The 17,494-nt window shown below is 42.9% G+C and overlaps 1 protein-coding gene across 1 annotated transcript; it reads left to right on the forward strand.

Annotated features, from left to right (window-relative positions):
• Positions 1-10,007: 10,007 nt before the first annotated feature.
• LOC147442149 (putative disease resistance protein At4g33300) lies at positions 10,008-13,482 on the forward strand. The gene is made up of 5 exons (XM_086528437.1): positions 10,008-10,823; positions 10,972-11,387; positions 11,551-11,921; positions 12,053-12,276; positions 12,380-13,482. The coding sequence occupies exons 1-5, from the start codon at positions 10,106-10,108 to the stop codon at positions 13,180-13,182; spliced, it is 2,532 nt and encodes an 843-aa protein (XP_086384563.1). The 5' UTR covers positions 10,008-10,105; the 3' UTR covers positions 13,183-13,482.
• The last annotated feature ends 4,012 nt before the right edge of the window (positions 13,483-17,494 follow it).

Raw genomic sequence — 17,494 nt, forward strand, 5'->3', positions numbered from 1 at the left:
CATACAAAGAGTAAGGGGCTCTCACTCATTCTCACATTGTGCTCATACAGTGAGATTTGTGAGCTCCAACCCACATCCTGTGTCGTATTCTCTCTCTCTTCCCTTCTCACTCTCTGCACACGCACCGCATTCGCACACTCACATCTATGTCACGCTTGGGATGGCAACAACACCTCGAACAAGGATTTCTTGATGAAGAAATTGATACGCATGAACATGAAAGAAGGGAATAATGTTAGTTCTCACTTGAACGAGTTCAACAACGTGTATTCACAATTTACTTCAAAAGGTCTCAATTTCGATGATGAAATGAAGACCATTTTCTTGCTATGTTTGCTACCATCGTCGTGGGATACCTTCAGCACAGTCATAAGCAATTCTACACCCAAGTGATGTTGCCTAGTGCGTTTCTCACTGCAGAGATTTGTCATCAATCTCTTGATGCGAGTGGGCATGGTGATGCGTATGTGGTTAGTGGAAATCGTGACAAGCAAAGACAACGTGGTCGTAGCTGCGATCGTTCAGAGGATCACATGCAAAGTCATGGCAAGAGTCAAAAACATGAGAAATGTTGAGTGTTACTACTTCCATAAAAAGGGACACTTAAAGAAAGATTGACTCACAATGCAACATGATAAGGGCAAAGACGTGAAAATTGAAGAAATTAATGTGGTTGAGTATCCAGCCATTGAGATAGTTTTTGACGTGCCAAATGATGTGTTGATTTTCACATCGGATTTGAGTCCTGATGCATTGTTAACTATTAACAAGCGTTATGCACATAATTGGATTGTGGACTCAGGTGCTAGCTTTCATGTGACTCCTCACAAGTAGTGGTTTTCTACATACACTGCCACACATGGCATAATGCAGCTAGGCAACTCTTATGAGCTTGATATATGCGGTGTGGGCAGCATGATGTTTTCTATGTGTAATGGCAATAAGTTTATGATGCATAATGTCAGACATGTACCCAAATTGACAAAGAGTTTGATGTCAGTTGGACAACTGGATGATTTGGGTTACACTACCATATTTGCACATGGTTCTTGGATTATCAAGAAGGGAAATCTGGTCGTGCTTAAAGGTCAGAAGTCTGGTTCATTGTACTCACTTTATGTCTCTTCTGTGAAAGAGAATTCTATTTGTGTAGCCAAGCTGTCGTCTACAGAGTTGTGGCATAACCGGCTAGGATATATGAGTCAAAAGGGAATGAAAGTCTTGCAATGTTCTAATTATATCCCTCTGTTAGATTACTCTAACTTCTCTTTATGTGAGCATTGCATCTATGAAAACAAACTAGGTTGACATCGGTATCTTTGGACAATGAGTTAGGGAGTCCTCTAGATCTCATTCATAGTAACTTGTGCGGACCTATGCCAGTCAAGTCTCTAGGGGGAGCGTTATACTTCCTAACATTCATAGACGACTCTACTAGAAAGGTATGGGTTTATCTCTTGAAGCAAAAAAACGACATCTTTAGTGTCTTTCAGAAGTTCTTAGCATTGGTAGAGAACCAATTAGGTAGAAAGCTTAAAGCTTTGCACAATGACAATGGAGGCGAGTACATCTCCTCCGAGTTCAAGGACTTTTGCAGCAAAAGAGGCATTAGAAGACAGTTTATCACTCCTTACATACCCGCCCAAAATAGTGTGGCTGAGAGAATGAATAGAACCATTCAAGAACGGGTCACTTCTATGTTGTCTACGATCAACTTACCTCAAGAATTTTAGGGAGAAGCTGTTACGACGGCTACTTATTTGATCAATCGGTCACCTAGTACACCGCTAAAGTACAAGGTTCCATAGGAGATGTGAACGGGTAAAGAGCCCAATTATGACAGATTATGTGTGTTTGAGTGTGAGGTATTCTTACATGTGCCAAAAGCACTTAGACAAAAGCTGGACCCCAAATCACGCAAGTGCGTCTTCATTGGATATGGTGTAGACGGAGAGATGAGATGTTGTCTCTGGCACCTGGAATATAAGAAGGTTATACGCAACTCACATGTGATATTCAACGAGTTTAAGATGCATAAAAAGCCAGTGAAAGACATTGAGTATCGTAGAGTACGGTTTGAGGATGTTTCCTCACCACCAGTTACACAGAATGTTGGACGTTCTAGTGATGCATCTTGCACTAGTATAGACACACATGTTGCTCCAGAGAGAGCGGAATCCAACAGTCAGACACTTGGGAGATCCACTCATACATCTCATGCATCTGAGCGTTTTGAGCCAGGATTAGACCACTTGCTAGTCACTGATGAACCCACTTGCTACAAAGAGGCCATTCAAATGGATGATAGCGTGAAGTGGGAAGAGGCTATGCAATGTGAGTATAACTCGATCTTAGCAAATGAAACTTGGGAATTGACAGAGTTATCTGCAGGTAAACAAGCATTGCCATGCAAATGGGCGTACAAGAAGAAGTATATCATAGATGATCCCGAGCCTAGGTATAAGGCAAGATTGGTTGCAAAAGGGTTCAAACAAACAAAAGGAGTGGATTTCAATGCAATCATTTCTCCAGTTGTCAAGATGACTACATTGCATCTTGTGCTTGGTCTAGTAGCCATCGAGGACTTGGAATTGGTCCAAATGGATGTGGACATCTTTTCTTCATGTGGATCTTGAAGAGGATGTTTACATGAAACAACCATAAGATTTTACGAGATAAAGCCTGAGAAGTCAACATGGGTAGACTTGGTGCGTAGACTCAAGAAAGCTTTGTATGGATTAAAGCAAGGCTCAAGGCAATGGTACATCAAGTTTGACAAGTACATTCAGTCCGAGGGTTACGTAAGGATCCAAGAGGATCACTGCTTGTACACAAAGAGATTGAACGATGGTTCCCTCATCATTTTGATTTTGTACGTTGATGATATTCTCATAGCCGGGAAGTCAAAAGATGAGATTGCACTTCTCAAGGATTCTTAAGCAAGCAGTTTACTATGAAAGATTTGGGCGATGCACATCACTTTCTTGGTACGACGTATGTAGAGAGATGTCAAACATGGTATACTTGAAATTTCGAAGGAAGAGTATATTCACAAGGTCTTGCAATGTTCTAATATACAAGGGGGGAAAGCATTGAGTACCCCAATGGCAGTATATAAAAAACTTAGCAAGCATGATTGTCCCAAATCGGATGTTGAAAGGCAGAGATGGCAAAGGTGCCGTATTCTTTGATAGTTGGCAGTCTCATGTTCGCCATGGTTAGCACACGGCCAGGCATTGCATATATAGTAGGAGTCGTCAGCAAGTTTATGGCAAATCCAGGCAGAAAGCATTGGGAAGCAGTGAAACACATCTTGAGATACATCAAGGGCTCAGTTGGAAAGTGCTTACACTTTGGGAACAATGATGCATCCATAGTTGGATACACTAATTCAGATTATGCGGGTTGTGTGGACACCAGGCGGTCCACATCTGGCTACGTTTTCTTGTTTGCTGGAGTGGCAGTTTCTTGGAGATCATGTATCCAGAATTGCACTTTGTCTTCCACCACTGAGGCAGAGTATGTTGCAGTTTCTAGTTCCAATAAGAAAGCTGTGTGGTTATCTCGTCTAGTGGGAGATTTTGGTATACACCAAACTCCAGTGCTATATTGTGATAGTCAGAGTGCGATTGTGTTAGCAAAGAACCCCGTGTTTCACTCCAAGTCAAAACACATAGAGGTTAGGTATCATGCGGTACGGGATATTTTGGCTAGAAAACGCATTGAGTTAGTCAAAGTTCACACTGATGAAAACCCAACGGATGCTCTAACAAAGAGCTTAGCCTCAGAGCTGTTCGCACATTGCATAGAGATGATGGGCGTAGGGTGAAGCTCCAGTCATGATTCACGTTTGTACAGTTGTACATAATAGCCCCTACATTCTTTAGCCACTTGGGCCACACTAGCCTTCAAATGGGAGATTGTTGGGTTTTAGGCCCCGTAGCTAGGTTGAGCGCCCGTCCATTACATTGTTTGTTCATAAGGTAAATAAGGAGGAGAGAGTTAAGCACTCTGTAAATCTCCACCAAAAATTGACTGTGTCTCCTCTCATCTCCTTCCCCTTCTCTCCATCCATCTCTTGTACTCTCCAACCGCTCCATCATCTCTGTGTGTGTGTGTGTGTGTGTGTGTGTGTGTGTGTGTGTGTGTGTGTGTGGGGGGGGGGGGCTATGCCGCCATTGGCAAGTTAGTGATGGCCTATGCCTTCAGCTTTACTTTTAAAACCTTTTTTATTAGAATTTTTGAGGGACTTCAATATAGAGAGCCTTTGGGGAGTCCTCATAGGTGGGTGTCCCTGTCAACTTTGCTGCACTACAATTTGGGAGTCTTGTTCTACCAATGAGCTCTTGACATCTCACACTAGCGGTTCTAGCATTCGTGACTACATGCTTTAGTGTTGGATCCTTTATGTACTAAAGAAATGTCTCTTTATTGTCCCGTCTTGCTGTGGGAACCTTTATCTTGTGGGAGGGCCTTATGATGATAACAGTCCTTTCAATTTTGGAGTCTTGCTTCAACAATGACTTAGCTGTACACTTTAACTGTCTTGTCCCTCTTTGTGGATCTTTATCCTATGGGGGGCCTTAGAGCCAGGTTGCTTGGGGCCGCCTTCATGCAAACCTGCCCCCACACCCAATTACCAGCGGGTAACTGGGTCAACTGCTTGGAAAAAAGGGCACGGAAGTCAACAAGTGCAAACGAGTAGGCTGATTGTGCAAGGGTAGCAAAACACGACAAATGATTTTAAATTTTTGAGAGTTAAAGCGTGCATTATGGTGAATTAAAGACGCCTTAAAGGCTGGAAGCTAGTGAGGAAAACAGGCAGTGAACATGAGCGTTGTATCCATGCGACTAGGCTCTTAGTGGGCTCCCCCATAGGTACTCCAAGTTGATGGGGCCTACAGTAGCTGAAGAGTTGTCTTGATTCTACACAAAGCCTCGTAATCCAGCCTAAAGAGGAAAGACACACTTGCTACAAGCCATCAACCTTGCATATTCTGTACTAGCGCTCATGCCATGAGTAAACTCTACTTCCTTCTTTCGGTTAAAGGGAGTTTGTGATATGTTGGCGATGCTCAAAGGAACCCCCTTCGAAAATGCAAGGCTAGCTTTCGAGCTCTACGTAATTTCTTGTCGAAAAAGTAGATTAGAGGGGCTTCGCATGAGTGGGGGTTATGACCTTGCCGTGCACCAACAAGACCTGGAAGTGTAAAACGCAATGGGCGTTCCTTGCCGTGCGTCAGCAAGACCTGGAAGTGTAAAACACAATGGGCGTTCTGTAGTGCCACTTGAGGAGGGCGAGGGTAAAACAAGGGGTTTCGCAACTCTGCCAGTTTCACTAGAGTTGAGAAGGAAGGACAGTGTTGGCTGACGCATGCAGGTTGAGGTTCAAACCTGGTCGTGCGGATGCGCCCTTACCTTATGGGGTTGCTGTTGTTGGGCCTATGATCCTATGGGGGATTCGTGCTGCTATGGGGACCTTTTTCGTATGGGGGGCCTTAGAGCATGTTCCCATACTCCAGCTTGAAGCACCTCCTCTACGATGGACCTTCGTAGGACGCAACTGTATACGCAAGACCAATGCCAAAAATAGTCGAAGACTATTGGCGATCGAGCCACAAGTTTGACTGTGGATGGTGGTCCAATTTTGTCTAGTATACGGAAAGGTGCTCTTGTATTTTTGGCATGCCCAAAGAGCAAAGGCTATAAAGATGCCTTCTCTTTTTGCTTACTAAAATAGAAAAGAGGTTGAGTTGTATCTCTAAAGCAATTCACTCTCTACCTACTGGGTCTACAATGAAAGAACCCATTAATTAGTTGGAAAGATTCTCTCGTTCCTTGATGAAAAACTCAAAGCCTTTTCATTCTCCCATCGTCAGTCAGTCATCTCAGGCGAGAGACACATTGTTGCCTCAACGACCTCCCTTGCAGCTCCTGCTCACAACATTTTTGCAGCGCCACGCCCGGGTGCGGGTTGATCATCGAGTGACCCTCTTAGGCAGCTCCCATGTTGAATTTCTCTGCTGGATTCCATCGACTTAGCACCCTGAGCTACCCTCTCCATGGCATGCACGATGAGAGAGAGGCAATGCTCCCATGGACCCCCAATATGCTCCACTCTCTAGCCAACAAAAAAGGCACACGGCGAGATCGACCATGAGAGAGAGAGAGAGAGAGAGAGAGCTTTGCGCACACCCTCCTTCCTGGGATCGTGATGCAGCAAGACCACTGCAAATAGCCCTAGCTCGCTCAAAAGAACTCTGTCTGTCGTGCCGCAAATCTCTCTCTCTCTCTCTCTCTCTCTCTCTCTCTCTCCCCCCCCCCCCCCCCCCCCCCCCCCCCCCCCCCCCCCACCTGCCAGATGGCCTCTCTTTCTTGTTCAACTCTCCTAGTCTTTAAGGTCTCTTGGGATAATTTCCTATGACGTTAAAACTACTTCTTCTTCTTCTTCTTCTTCTTCTCTCTCTCTCTCTCTCTCTCTCTCTCTCTCTCTCTCTCTCTCTCTTCCACGTGCGATGCACTAATTTTTTTCTCCTCAACCTGATAGCTACAGTGGACAAAAAAACCGAGGTCTAGTGCCTTCAAGAAAACCAGCAAATCAATACAAGTTTCAGTATAATTATCGGGCAGAAGCTTGAAATTTTGACCTAAAAACCAGGATAATTTTAAGTCGTGTACAAAAAAACCGAGCTCCAACGCATTTTAACCAGTTGAATTTTTAAAATTCAGGTTAGATTATGAGCTTGCCTTTTTAAAAACTGGGATATTTATACAAATTTCAGCATAATTATCGACGAAAGCTCCAAATTTCGACCTAAAACCGGGATAATTTCAAGTTTATCCTTATGTTCACTGGTTAGCGAAAATGTATTTTACTAGCCTCCCATGGTCGTTGATTCTCCTCTAATGAGAGTAGCTCAAGAAAATATTTGGGACATAGATATGTGCCACCCGTTCTTCCATGTGCACCACCTGCTAAATCTTAACTTGTGCTTTTCATTACTTCAGCCCTCTTTTTCTTGTTCACTCAAGTGAGAATCTTGGTTTATTTTTTTTAATAAAACAAAAAAAAAACGTTTTGGCCACTTACTTGATAGGCTGATTGATTGAAATAAGACACTGAACACTCATTTAAATGAATAGTGTGTGTTCATTTAAATGAATAGTGTGTAAATCTAATGATGGACTTCTATGAAAACTTTATTTACCAAGGAAAAGATTTTGGGCTGCCTTGAAAGCATGAAACGTTGAAAGCGTTGGAGGTTAAATAGTATAAAGCCTTAGCTCCAAAAATCCGAAGAGCAACTTTTCATTTTGAGAAGTTCTTTCACATGTTGAAATTTGAGGTCTACGTTGCGTTTTGTTAATTAATTAACGTAAAAGATTCATTCGGATTTTGCTTGACAAAACCAAAAGATTGGTACGTGGTGGTACGCACGCTGTATGCACTTCGTCCCCTTCTTAGAACTTGCCATGTGGGGTGCATAGCTGCCTCTCCCCACCTCTTGCATACAAAATTTCATGCAATCGTCCGCTGTGTCGTTCATTAGTATGGTTGACGAAGCGACCGTGCAGGATACAGACAGGGCCAGACGAGTCCGCATGGAAGGCATAGCGCGTCAATGCTCTCTCTCGTCCTCTCACTCTCTGCCTCCCTCTTTCTCCGGTCCAATGCCCTGCGACTCTGCTCGTGCTCTTCCCACTTCCTATCCAACACTACCAAGAAGCACAACAGGCTGCGGCTATCTCCAAAACACACACACACTAGCGCATGCCCAGCTCCAGGTGTTTCTTCGCTCCAATAGTGATCCTAGAGCCAAAAGATCTCCCTCTTGGTGCTCTCTTTCCCTTCCACGCGCCCTCTGATGAGCGAGCCGCATGCAGCTTTTTTGGTGATTCTCTCTGTCGTGGGGCTCGCAAGCATGGGATCGTCTTGCCGAACAACGAGCAGCTACGCACTCAGTTGTCTGTCCCTGCCAGGAAACACTCACAACTACCGACACCATGCAACAAAATTATCTTCTCTCTCCCCCTCGACCTGACACATGCCGTGCCGTCGCTGTCACGCGCCACCACAAACCTCTATGGTTTTTTCTCTCCCTCTCCCTCTCTCTCTACGTGTCCAAGTGTCACCACGTGCCTGGCTGCCATTTTTCACCCGAAGCCGAAATGCAGAATCTGATGAGATTCCTAGTCATTTCACCTGCTTTCCAAGATTGGGAACCCATATTTGAGGTGAAAGACTAAAGTTGTCATTTTTTGCTAGTTCAAACTTTAAAGAAGGGATTTATCCTTTGGAACCTTAATCTCTAATCTCTAGAGATGTTTTATTTTTATTTTTCGAGATTTTAAAGCTAAATTTAGAACTTAAGATGTAGAACTCTTAAAGTAAGGTCTCTAACGAGGACATATAGTTTTTTTTAAAGAAGGTAAAAATTTGAATTAAAGAAAGTGAAAAGATTATATGGACTCACGAGTAGGGAGAGGGTCACTCCGACGCGCTAGAGTTTTAGGGCTTAGAACTTTAAAGCTTTTAAAGTGGGATTTACAGCTTAAGGATCTAAAGTTTTAAATTTGTAAATGGAGCTGTGGAGTTTAAGGATGTAGAATTTTTAAAGTGAGGTCTAGAGTAAAGAGCTCTAAAGCTTAGGGGTGCTATTTTAATTCAATTCTTTGCGCTTATGTTTTTTTTTTAAAAAAAAAAAGCTTAGAGATGTAGAGCTTTTAAAGTGGGATCTAAACTCAAATCAAGGCTTAAATATGACACCTACTTTTTTTGTCAAATGCTATTTTGTCTATCAAAACAAGTGCTTAAAAAAAACCTCATGTCATTTGACTGCTAGAATCTCAAAATTGGCTATCATTTTTTGTGTTTAAATCCCTGAGTTAACATTATATATGGCAAATTATATAAGTTGATTGCATTACACAAAGCATATGAAAGGGGGCTTGAAAAATTATGCCTGCCAGGCCTGGTAATTTTATCACTTGTTGGCACTGCTTGCTTACAGGTAGTGATATAGGAGTGGTGCTATGAAATCTTGTACACATCTTTTAGGCTTCCTTTAAGGCTTTTTAATGCTATTTTTTAGGCTTAGTAATAAAAATAGCTTCTCTCTCTCTCTCTCTCTCTCTCTCTCTCTCTCTCTCTCTCTCGCGTCTGCGTTGCCGTTCAAAGCAATCAAGATCTCTCTCTCTCTCTCTCTCTCTCTCTCTCTCTCTCTCTCTCTCTCTCTCTAACAGTAGGCAGTGCCGTCGTCTGCGCGTTATTGTCAGCCTTGTTAAACTTGGGAGACTTGATGACATTTTCAGGCGCCCAAGTGTGAACTGCTGAACCACAAGAAGTTTTGGACAAATTCTCACAATAATTCCCACATTGTGACTTACCTCAACATCATGAGCTTCTGCGAGGGAGGCACCACATACCTAGCTAGGTGCGATTAGGGGCAGGGGATCGCCGACCCGGTGGGGAGGCCGGCCTCAACACTAAGTGACACCTATGCAAAGTAATGGGATCGACGGTTGGGGAACACTAAACCTGGCCAGTGCGAAAAACGAGACGTGCTGTCGGAAAAATGGCGGATGCTAAATCTGGCCAGCGTGAAAAATGAGACGCACCGGGGGGATTTGAACCCATGACCTCGGGGGTCCGTGTTTAGTGTGTCAAACAGGCTAACCACCTCACCTGCGCACTCATTGTGTATCCCAAACTGTTTTGATGCTGTAATATTGTGAGTTCGGGGTGCATGGGCCATGTTGTCCAAGTTTAGCGCCTGTCCAGGTTTAGTTTTTAAGCAGTCCAGGTTTAGTGCGTGTTTAGGTTTAGTTTTTGAGCAAAATCTACGGTTGTGACCTTTTCGATCTCCGTGCGTGAACTTCCAAGTCATCGATCCCATTACTTGGCCCCGCATTAACTATAGGTGTTACTTAGTCTCGATTGGTCCCCTGCCCCCAATCATACCTAGCTAGTGCCTCTAGAGCAAAAGCTCACGATGTTATTCATTGTATGACGAACACTCCGTTTTCCTACATGAGAAAATTTCTAAATCTTCTTGTGTTAATTTAACGTCGAGACCTTTCTCATCATCGTGAGCAGTAGCTGGCAATGGCGGAAGCGGTGATCATAGGAGCTGCCGTGGGCACTGCATTCGAAGGTCTTTACGATACTGTAAAAAACACAGTTTTGCAGGTTGCATGGTGCCACAAATACTGCCGAGCACTGCAGGAGGTTCTCGATATGCACCTCCCCATTATCCAGCAAATCTGTTTAAATCTGCCAGCGCCTCTCCCTGAGTGGGAGCAGCGCTATCTTCTTAGCTTTTGTCAGAAGCTTGAGGAGGGAAAATTGCTGTTGGAGTCCTGCCTCAAATTGGCCTGGGTGAACATCTTTTCCCGATTTCGCTACAGTAGACGAATCCTGAAGCTGAGGGAGGACATCCTGCTACACCTACAACAATTATCACCTCTCAACACATTACAATTGCAGCAGATAAACACTAGCCTCCAGGATGTGCGCGAACAGTGGGACAAGGATCATGCAGAGCTGATAGCCACTCTCAAGAGTGACAACCCTATAGCGATCACCCAGTGGGCGAGGCATTTATCTGCAGCTAGCAAAGCTGATGAGGACCAGCAGGGGCATCGACTGGATGAGCTGACTAATCAAGATCAGGTCTTGGTTGGCATTGATGCTCAGATCAATGATGTTAAGTCAATCTTGCTGTCGGATAGCAAGGACAAGATCATTACGATAGTGGCTGGCATGGGTGGCATCGGGAAGACAACGTTGGCCCTATCCATTTGCAAAGATCGGGAAGTCCGAGGTAAGTCTACAGATTCAATTTATTAATCTCAATGCCCAATGGAGGAATAATAGCACTGATTTGTCTCATTAGTCTTTTTATGAAATTCATGATGAAAGTTGCTAAGTTAATGCGTGTGCAACCGAATTCTTATTTGATAATAATGCAGAGTTTTTTGAGGATCGAATACACTTCATTACTGTTTCACAATCCCCTGACATGAAGAGCCTTCTTTGCACCATCTGGAAGGAAGTTGTAGGCAAACCAGAGCCCCAGTTTCAGACCGTGGAGGATGCGTACAGACAGGTGAAGGGCAAGCTTCTAAGTATAGTGTCATCCAAGCGGCGCTTACTGGTGTTGGATGATGTGTGGTCTAAAGCACACCTCGAAAACCTCTCATTTGAAGTGGAAGGGCTCAAGACAATGATTACTACAAGACAAGCTCCCGCTTTACAGACTCGGAGTAGCCACACATATAGATTGGATGTGCTGAATGAGATGGACGCTGAGAGCCTCTTCTGCAATTGGGCTTTTGGGCAGTACTCCATTCCTGCATGGGTAGAGGAGCCACTAGTGGTTAAGGAGGTATAACACTAGTCCAATTAGCCGTCTGCACATCACAATCTCGGATGATATGCCTCTTAAATATCTAGTTTTTTTATATAATCGTAGCTATTTTGAACTCCTTTGGGTCCTGATTGAATGGTCTGAGTAGATTATGAATGTTTGAAATGTACATGTAATACAGGTGATTTTGGAGTGCAAAGGGCTTCCATTGGCTCTCAAAGTCATTGGTGCATCCCTTTCAAGTACTGCTGGTCCGTTTCCTGCAGCTTATTGGCGTGTTGCAAGGGACAAACTTCGAGATGCGAAGCCACTGGGAGAGTATCAGAAAGATGCCTTGCTGGGACGTCTTCAAACAAGCATTGATGCCTTGGACCCCATGCTGCGAGAATGTTTTCTCGACTTGGGTGCCCACCCTGAAGATTCGCATTGGGCAGCAGATTTCTTGCTGGACACATGGGTGTATGTGCGAGGAATGGAATGGGTGGAGGCAGTGTTAGCATTGGTAGAGCTTGGCAATCGAGGCCTGATTGATTTTTACTGGGGGGCTACGAGGTGAGTGTTATGTTGGTACTGAAATGTTGGGGTCTTTTCAATGGGTTTGTTCCAATGTATATGGAGCTTGTACTTTTCAAGTAATTATAGCCGCACTCAAACTCATCTACAGCTTCTATGATGTGATGCAGTGTTGACATTTGGCGAGCAGTCGAATGCAACAGTGCTCATGAGTTATGTATTTCTCAACATGATGTGATGAGAGACCTTGCACTCCAGTTGGGGGCCATTAAAAAGAATCACCTACCATATTCGCATTGTAAGAGGTTACTGATGCCACGACAAGGGGAAAAAATTCCCAGTGACTGGCACTCTGAGGAAGCTGCAATGGCTGAAGTAATATCCATTCACATAGGTGCGCAACATTAGCTGGGTACTTAGAAATAATGAGTGTTCTTTGCGAGACGTATTTCTTTTCGATTTCTGGTTGAGATGTAATGTTCTACTCAAATTCTCAGGCGCCATGGAGGAGGAGGAGGACTGGCCAACTGGTTTGGCCTTCCCTCATGCAAGGGCCCTTCTCTTACATTTTCAAGATGGGCGGCGGGGGAATCACCTGCCACCTTTTCTAAGTAGCATGTGTAAGTTGAAGGTGATGTTCATAAAGGGACACACAAATATTGCTATCACAGACGTTGGAGATTTTGTTGAGCTACAGAGTCTGCAGATTGATAGCCGAAATAGCTTATCTGGTTTTAATCTGCCTAAACTAGAGAAGCTAAGAGATTACTATCCGCGGGACAAAAATATACTGGCTTCACTTTGTATGTCACGACATCTAAAAGTTTTGGATATGTCGTCTTACCTACATATTGGGGCCGATGCTCCAATTCCGGAGAACGTCGTAGGAGAATATTGGAATGCACTCACCTACCTACGCTTTTTTGATTGCGATGGTCTTGAAAACCTGCCGCAGAGCCTAGGCAACTTGAGCAACCTACACACACTACATTTGGCTACATGCTGGCGTTTAAGGCTCCTACCGACGAGCTTTGGGCGGTTGGTGGCTTTGAAGAAGCTCGACTTGTCGTATTGTATAAGTTTGCAATATCTGCCTGAGGATTTCGGATGCCTCGAGTCCTTGGAAATTCTCAAGTTAGACGGATGCCACAGTTCGAAGAAGCTGCCTCAAAGTTTTGTGCGGCTTAACAATCTCAAAGAGCTATATTCTCGACTTGAACAATTTCCCCAAAACAAGCAATGGGCAGCAAGGGAGTCTAAAGGATCTGTGTTTTGTGTTTGGCAGGGTTGCGTGGTTTAGAGAAGCTACCAGAGAGCTTTGGAAATCTGCGTGGCTTGGAGTGTTTGAGTTTGGACGGATGCAAAAGGTTACAGCATCTTCCGGAGAGCTTGGGCCAGTTGAGTGACTGTGGATGGGTGGAGTGGATAAGATGAAGAGCCTTCCAACAGCGTGGGAGGGAGGTGGGTGGGGCAGGGGGGTTGGCATTGCCATTATTAGGCAGCTTGGAGAGCGTGACTTGCGATGAGAGGATGGTGCCTCGTTGGAAGGCACTCTACCCACCAGGCCACCCACTTCCCGAGTTTAACTTATTTCCGTATGAATCTTCGGATCATCAGTCTTCAAGAAGACGCCTCCATGGGAGGACTATATAAATTTGAAATTTGTATAAAATTACCATTGGCAACATTTTCAAAAGTTCAAGTTGCCATTGGTAACATTTGTAATTGAGATTTTGAGTGTGTGTGTGTGCGTGTATATATACTATTGGGCATTGACGATCTCGGTGGGGATGTCGTGGTATTTAGTCAATAATATGCATGATGGAGTTGATGGTTATATTGTCTTGTGGTTGACTACCATATATATATATAAACCCTATTGGTAACTATTTGAGAAAATTGTGTTACCATATGGTAGTGTGAGAAAATTCAAGTTACCAATTGGTAACACCGAATCAAATGAAGTTACAAATGGTAACTTTTTTTTTGCCTTTGGTTCCTTGGGTATTGTGCACGGGAGGGGGTAATTTTAAGGATTTGATTGAAATTTTATCATGCACATACAATTTGGGGGGGGGGGGGGGGGGGGGGGAGGTAAAGTGTTAATTTTATGTTTTGATGTAAAGTTATTTGAGGGGAGGGAGGTAACTTAAACACAACTACCTTTTCTCGTGGAGATAATTCTTAATCTCTCTCACATTCAAACACTCTCTCTTTGTCAATCTCTCAGTCAATCACTATCTCTATCCTGGGTCGAAATGAACTTATTTCCTTTTTTGGTCAGCGCATATGACGGAAGTGCTTTAGTTGCAAACATGTGGATGAACCTTCTATGGAAATTCACATATCCTAGAAAGACTGTTCTCTACATTCACATTTCCTTTCTTCCTTTCTTTGAATTTTGGAATGTTTCCAAAATTTTAGAAAGTCTTTTGGCCAGTTAAGGAGTATCAGCCCATTAGACCTATCAGACTTTCTTACTTTTGTTAGGAGCCTTCTTCTTTGGAGGCCTATAATGTACTCTTGGTGGCGCACATGAACATGCTTGATTTTCTTTCTGGATTAGACAATAGAGAGCCTCCTGTCGGAGTTGGTCCTTGCGTGTCGCTTTCATTTCGAACTCATAAGGTGTCAGGGTGTTTCAGGTTTTCGTATCCTACAGGGTTGTTTTTACTTTGGTGAGTGTGGCTCTGGCCAGCTTGTGACAATACGAGGTTGTATGGATCCAACCTTCAAGAAGTGGTTGATTGCGTTTGACTATGGCTTCAAAGAGAATTTTAGCCATCTCCTTGAACTGTGGTTCAGAAGTGGTTCTATTTGCCAACTCCTTTTCTAGGATTTTGGCGGCCTCAAGTGTGAGTTAGAGAAGCGGATTAGTGATCTTTATGAGCTGGCGAAGTTGAATGCGCCATTGTCTTAGTCTCAGCTTCAAGTTCTACAGATCGTGCAACATATTATTTGCTTGGTCTTTCTTCAGAGCTTCATCCAAAACGTGATTCCATGTTGTCTATTCAGTCGTTTGGTCACTACATACAATTAAACGTGAGTTTCGTCTTGAAAAGTAAAAATTATGTTGGATTTGGGATCTTCTATTTCCTCATTCTTGATGGTTTTGATGTCTTTTGTGTAGTGAACATTGGAGTCTATTGTTATTTGAGTCGAAGAGAAAATTGTCTACTATGGAAACTCTGGGCAAGACAGGAGGCTCTATGGGCGTGTAAAGAGGTAAGACACATCTGTATGCGTTGTCTTGTAGTGTCTGTTTGTAATGTCTTATTGAAGTAAGTGCTTATGTATGTAGTGTCATGAAAAAAATTGTATGCTGTGTAGATCGCATATTGTTAGAACATGATCTAAGGATTGTTACTTAGCATCGACGAGTCAGCATGGCCACACAGATTGATGACTACAACTATGATTGACGGATGTGTATGAATGCTATGCTCCTTGTTAGCCAAATTTTAGATATAACAAACGTAAGTACACGTGTTGTTTCAATGCTTATACTGTTGCAATGTTTGTATTAAAAGAAATAACTCCTTTACTTACTTTCTTATTATCACGCTTCTACATGATCTCCTATTACATAACTGTAGTCCTTATGATGTGCATTGTATGATGATATTCAACATATTATAATTTTGATTCACAAACGATCAAGAGAGGAAAGCGCTCGAGCTAAGGAGTTCGAGAGGGCATGCATTGAAGAAACGACGCAATGAGAGATTCTAAATATGCAAGAGGCAATTAATCAATATTATGCAGACGTCGCAGAAGTAGAGGATTGGATTACACATCAACGGCAAGAGCGAGAATAGAGGGAAGGTTTACATGTGCAAGATGCATGGGAAGCCATGGAGGAGGCCATGCATTCGAAGCGACGCAAAAGGGCACCCAAGATCAGTGTCCCGCAAGGAAGAAGGCAACAACCGAGAGAGAGGACACGAGAGTAACGGCAGCAACCGGGGGAGGAGACAGGAGAGCAGTAGCAGGCAAAGGGAGCAGTAATTATCACTCTTTTGTATACATTTTGAAAGAAACGATTCAATGTGTAAAGTTTTGAAACAATGAAAAGTGTACATTTTTGAAACAATGTTTGAGCGGCACAAAATGTCTTTGTATTTGTCATTTTGGAGTATACATCTTGGATGGCATGGCATTAAAACCCATTGCGTGCACAATGTATGTGACTTGGCTTCCGATGGAAGCAATCAAGTGAAGTGGTATTTGAGAGGGACTCCTTGCACAACGTTGTTTTTTCCTTTCGTCTTGGAATCTGAGAAAAAGAAAGAGTTAGTATCTATATCTTAAGGCATTAAAGACAAATGAAATTTATCCATTTAGTAAGTACCTTTCTAATGTTGAGACTAAATGCATACACTTCTGGCAGAAGTGGAAGGTCTTTATATGTAAGATCTACCATGAGTTGTGCAAGAGTTGTACTTGACGTTGTCTCCATCACAGTAAGTAGGCTCTCTCGAAAGTAGCTCTCCATTGCTAAAGGTTTGTTCTCAGAGTTAAGCTCTATTTCTTGGTTGAGTGGAATAAGTTTCTTACTAAGAAGATGATATCTAAAATAGTAAAATGACACTATGAAATTTTGAGATCTTATAATATACTTGCGAATTATGGACTTTTTTTGCAAAATACAGATTGTGCCTTGTGACTGTTTCCTATCCCAATTATCATCTAAAAAGTCCAAACAACTCTCAGATTTGCAAATGAACATTGTTGTGGTAGTTCTTATTTGCTCATCGAAGAAGAAATCTACACACTTCAACATGAATAAATAGAGTGAGCGTAACAATCTTTGTAGCAATTGAATACTTGGGGGACTTTTGTATATCCCAAAATAAACTATTCTTGAAGCTTTCACTAGTTTGGGACGCTCGCAAAGCCAATCCTTGCTATCAAAGGATGGAAGTGGCAAAGGAGTTACATGACTCCAGCTAGATGATATTTTGGGTTCAAAAAATGATATATCATTAAAGAATATTCCATTATCTGTAAGCTCCTTGTGCGGTCTTCCTCGGTATATTTGCTCACCAATAAATGCATGGAAAGCATGAAAAATCTTAACTATGCTCTCAATTGGTTGGCAGTCCATTCCGTTCGATGGATAAATATCTGCAACATACCAAACATGATATCAACCCTAAACCTACAAATATAATCATACACTAAATGAAATATATGCTCAAAATAACTTACAGTTGGGTCGATGCCGTGAAAAATTAAGAGGAGATGTTGCAACGTTAAGTCTGCATGTTGGAACACATGTTGTATGAGGACCTCTTTCACCCGCTTACTTTGTGCACACACTTTAAACTCCTTAACTTGTCCCTTGAAAGCCTCCACGAAATCATTGTGTTGCCTCCTCTTCCTCCTCCTTGTTTGCAATAGTACACAACTTTCGATAGTTATTCTAGATGGTATCCATGACTGATCATCTGTAGTATAACCGTTAAAAATACTAACAGAGTCAATGGTAGTGCTAGGCTTTCGAGAGGTAGTCATGATGTGCACTAGAACATACAGTAGAGTTAATGAAAATATGAAAAAGGGAAGACAGTTTTGAGAGGGAAGTAGAGTTATTCAAAGCCACATTTGGG

The sequence above is a fragment of the Adiantum capillus-veneris genome, chromosome 14, assembly GCF_014529385.1.
Source record: "Adiantum capillus-veneris isolate H3 chromosome 14, ASM1452938v2, whole genome shotgun sequence".
Lineage (NCBI taxonomy): Eukaryota > Viridiplantae > Streptophyta > Polypodiopsida > Polypodiales > Pteridaceae > Adiantum > Adiantum capillus-veneris.

Coding starts and splice junctions, on each gene's coding strand:
- LOC147442149 (XM_086528437.1), top strand. CDS start 10,106: ATGGCGGAAGCGGTGATCATAGGAGCTGCCGTGGGCACTGCATTCGAA. Junction 10,824..10,971: donor CAAAGATCGGGAAGTCCGAG/GTAAGTCTACAG, acceptor ATAATAATGCAG/AGTTTTTTGAGGATCGAATA. Junction 11,922..12,052: donor TTTTACTGGGGGGCTACGAG/GTGAGTGTTATG, acceptor GATGTGATGCAG/TGTTGACATTTGGCGAGCAG.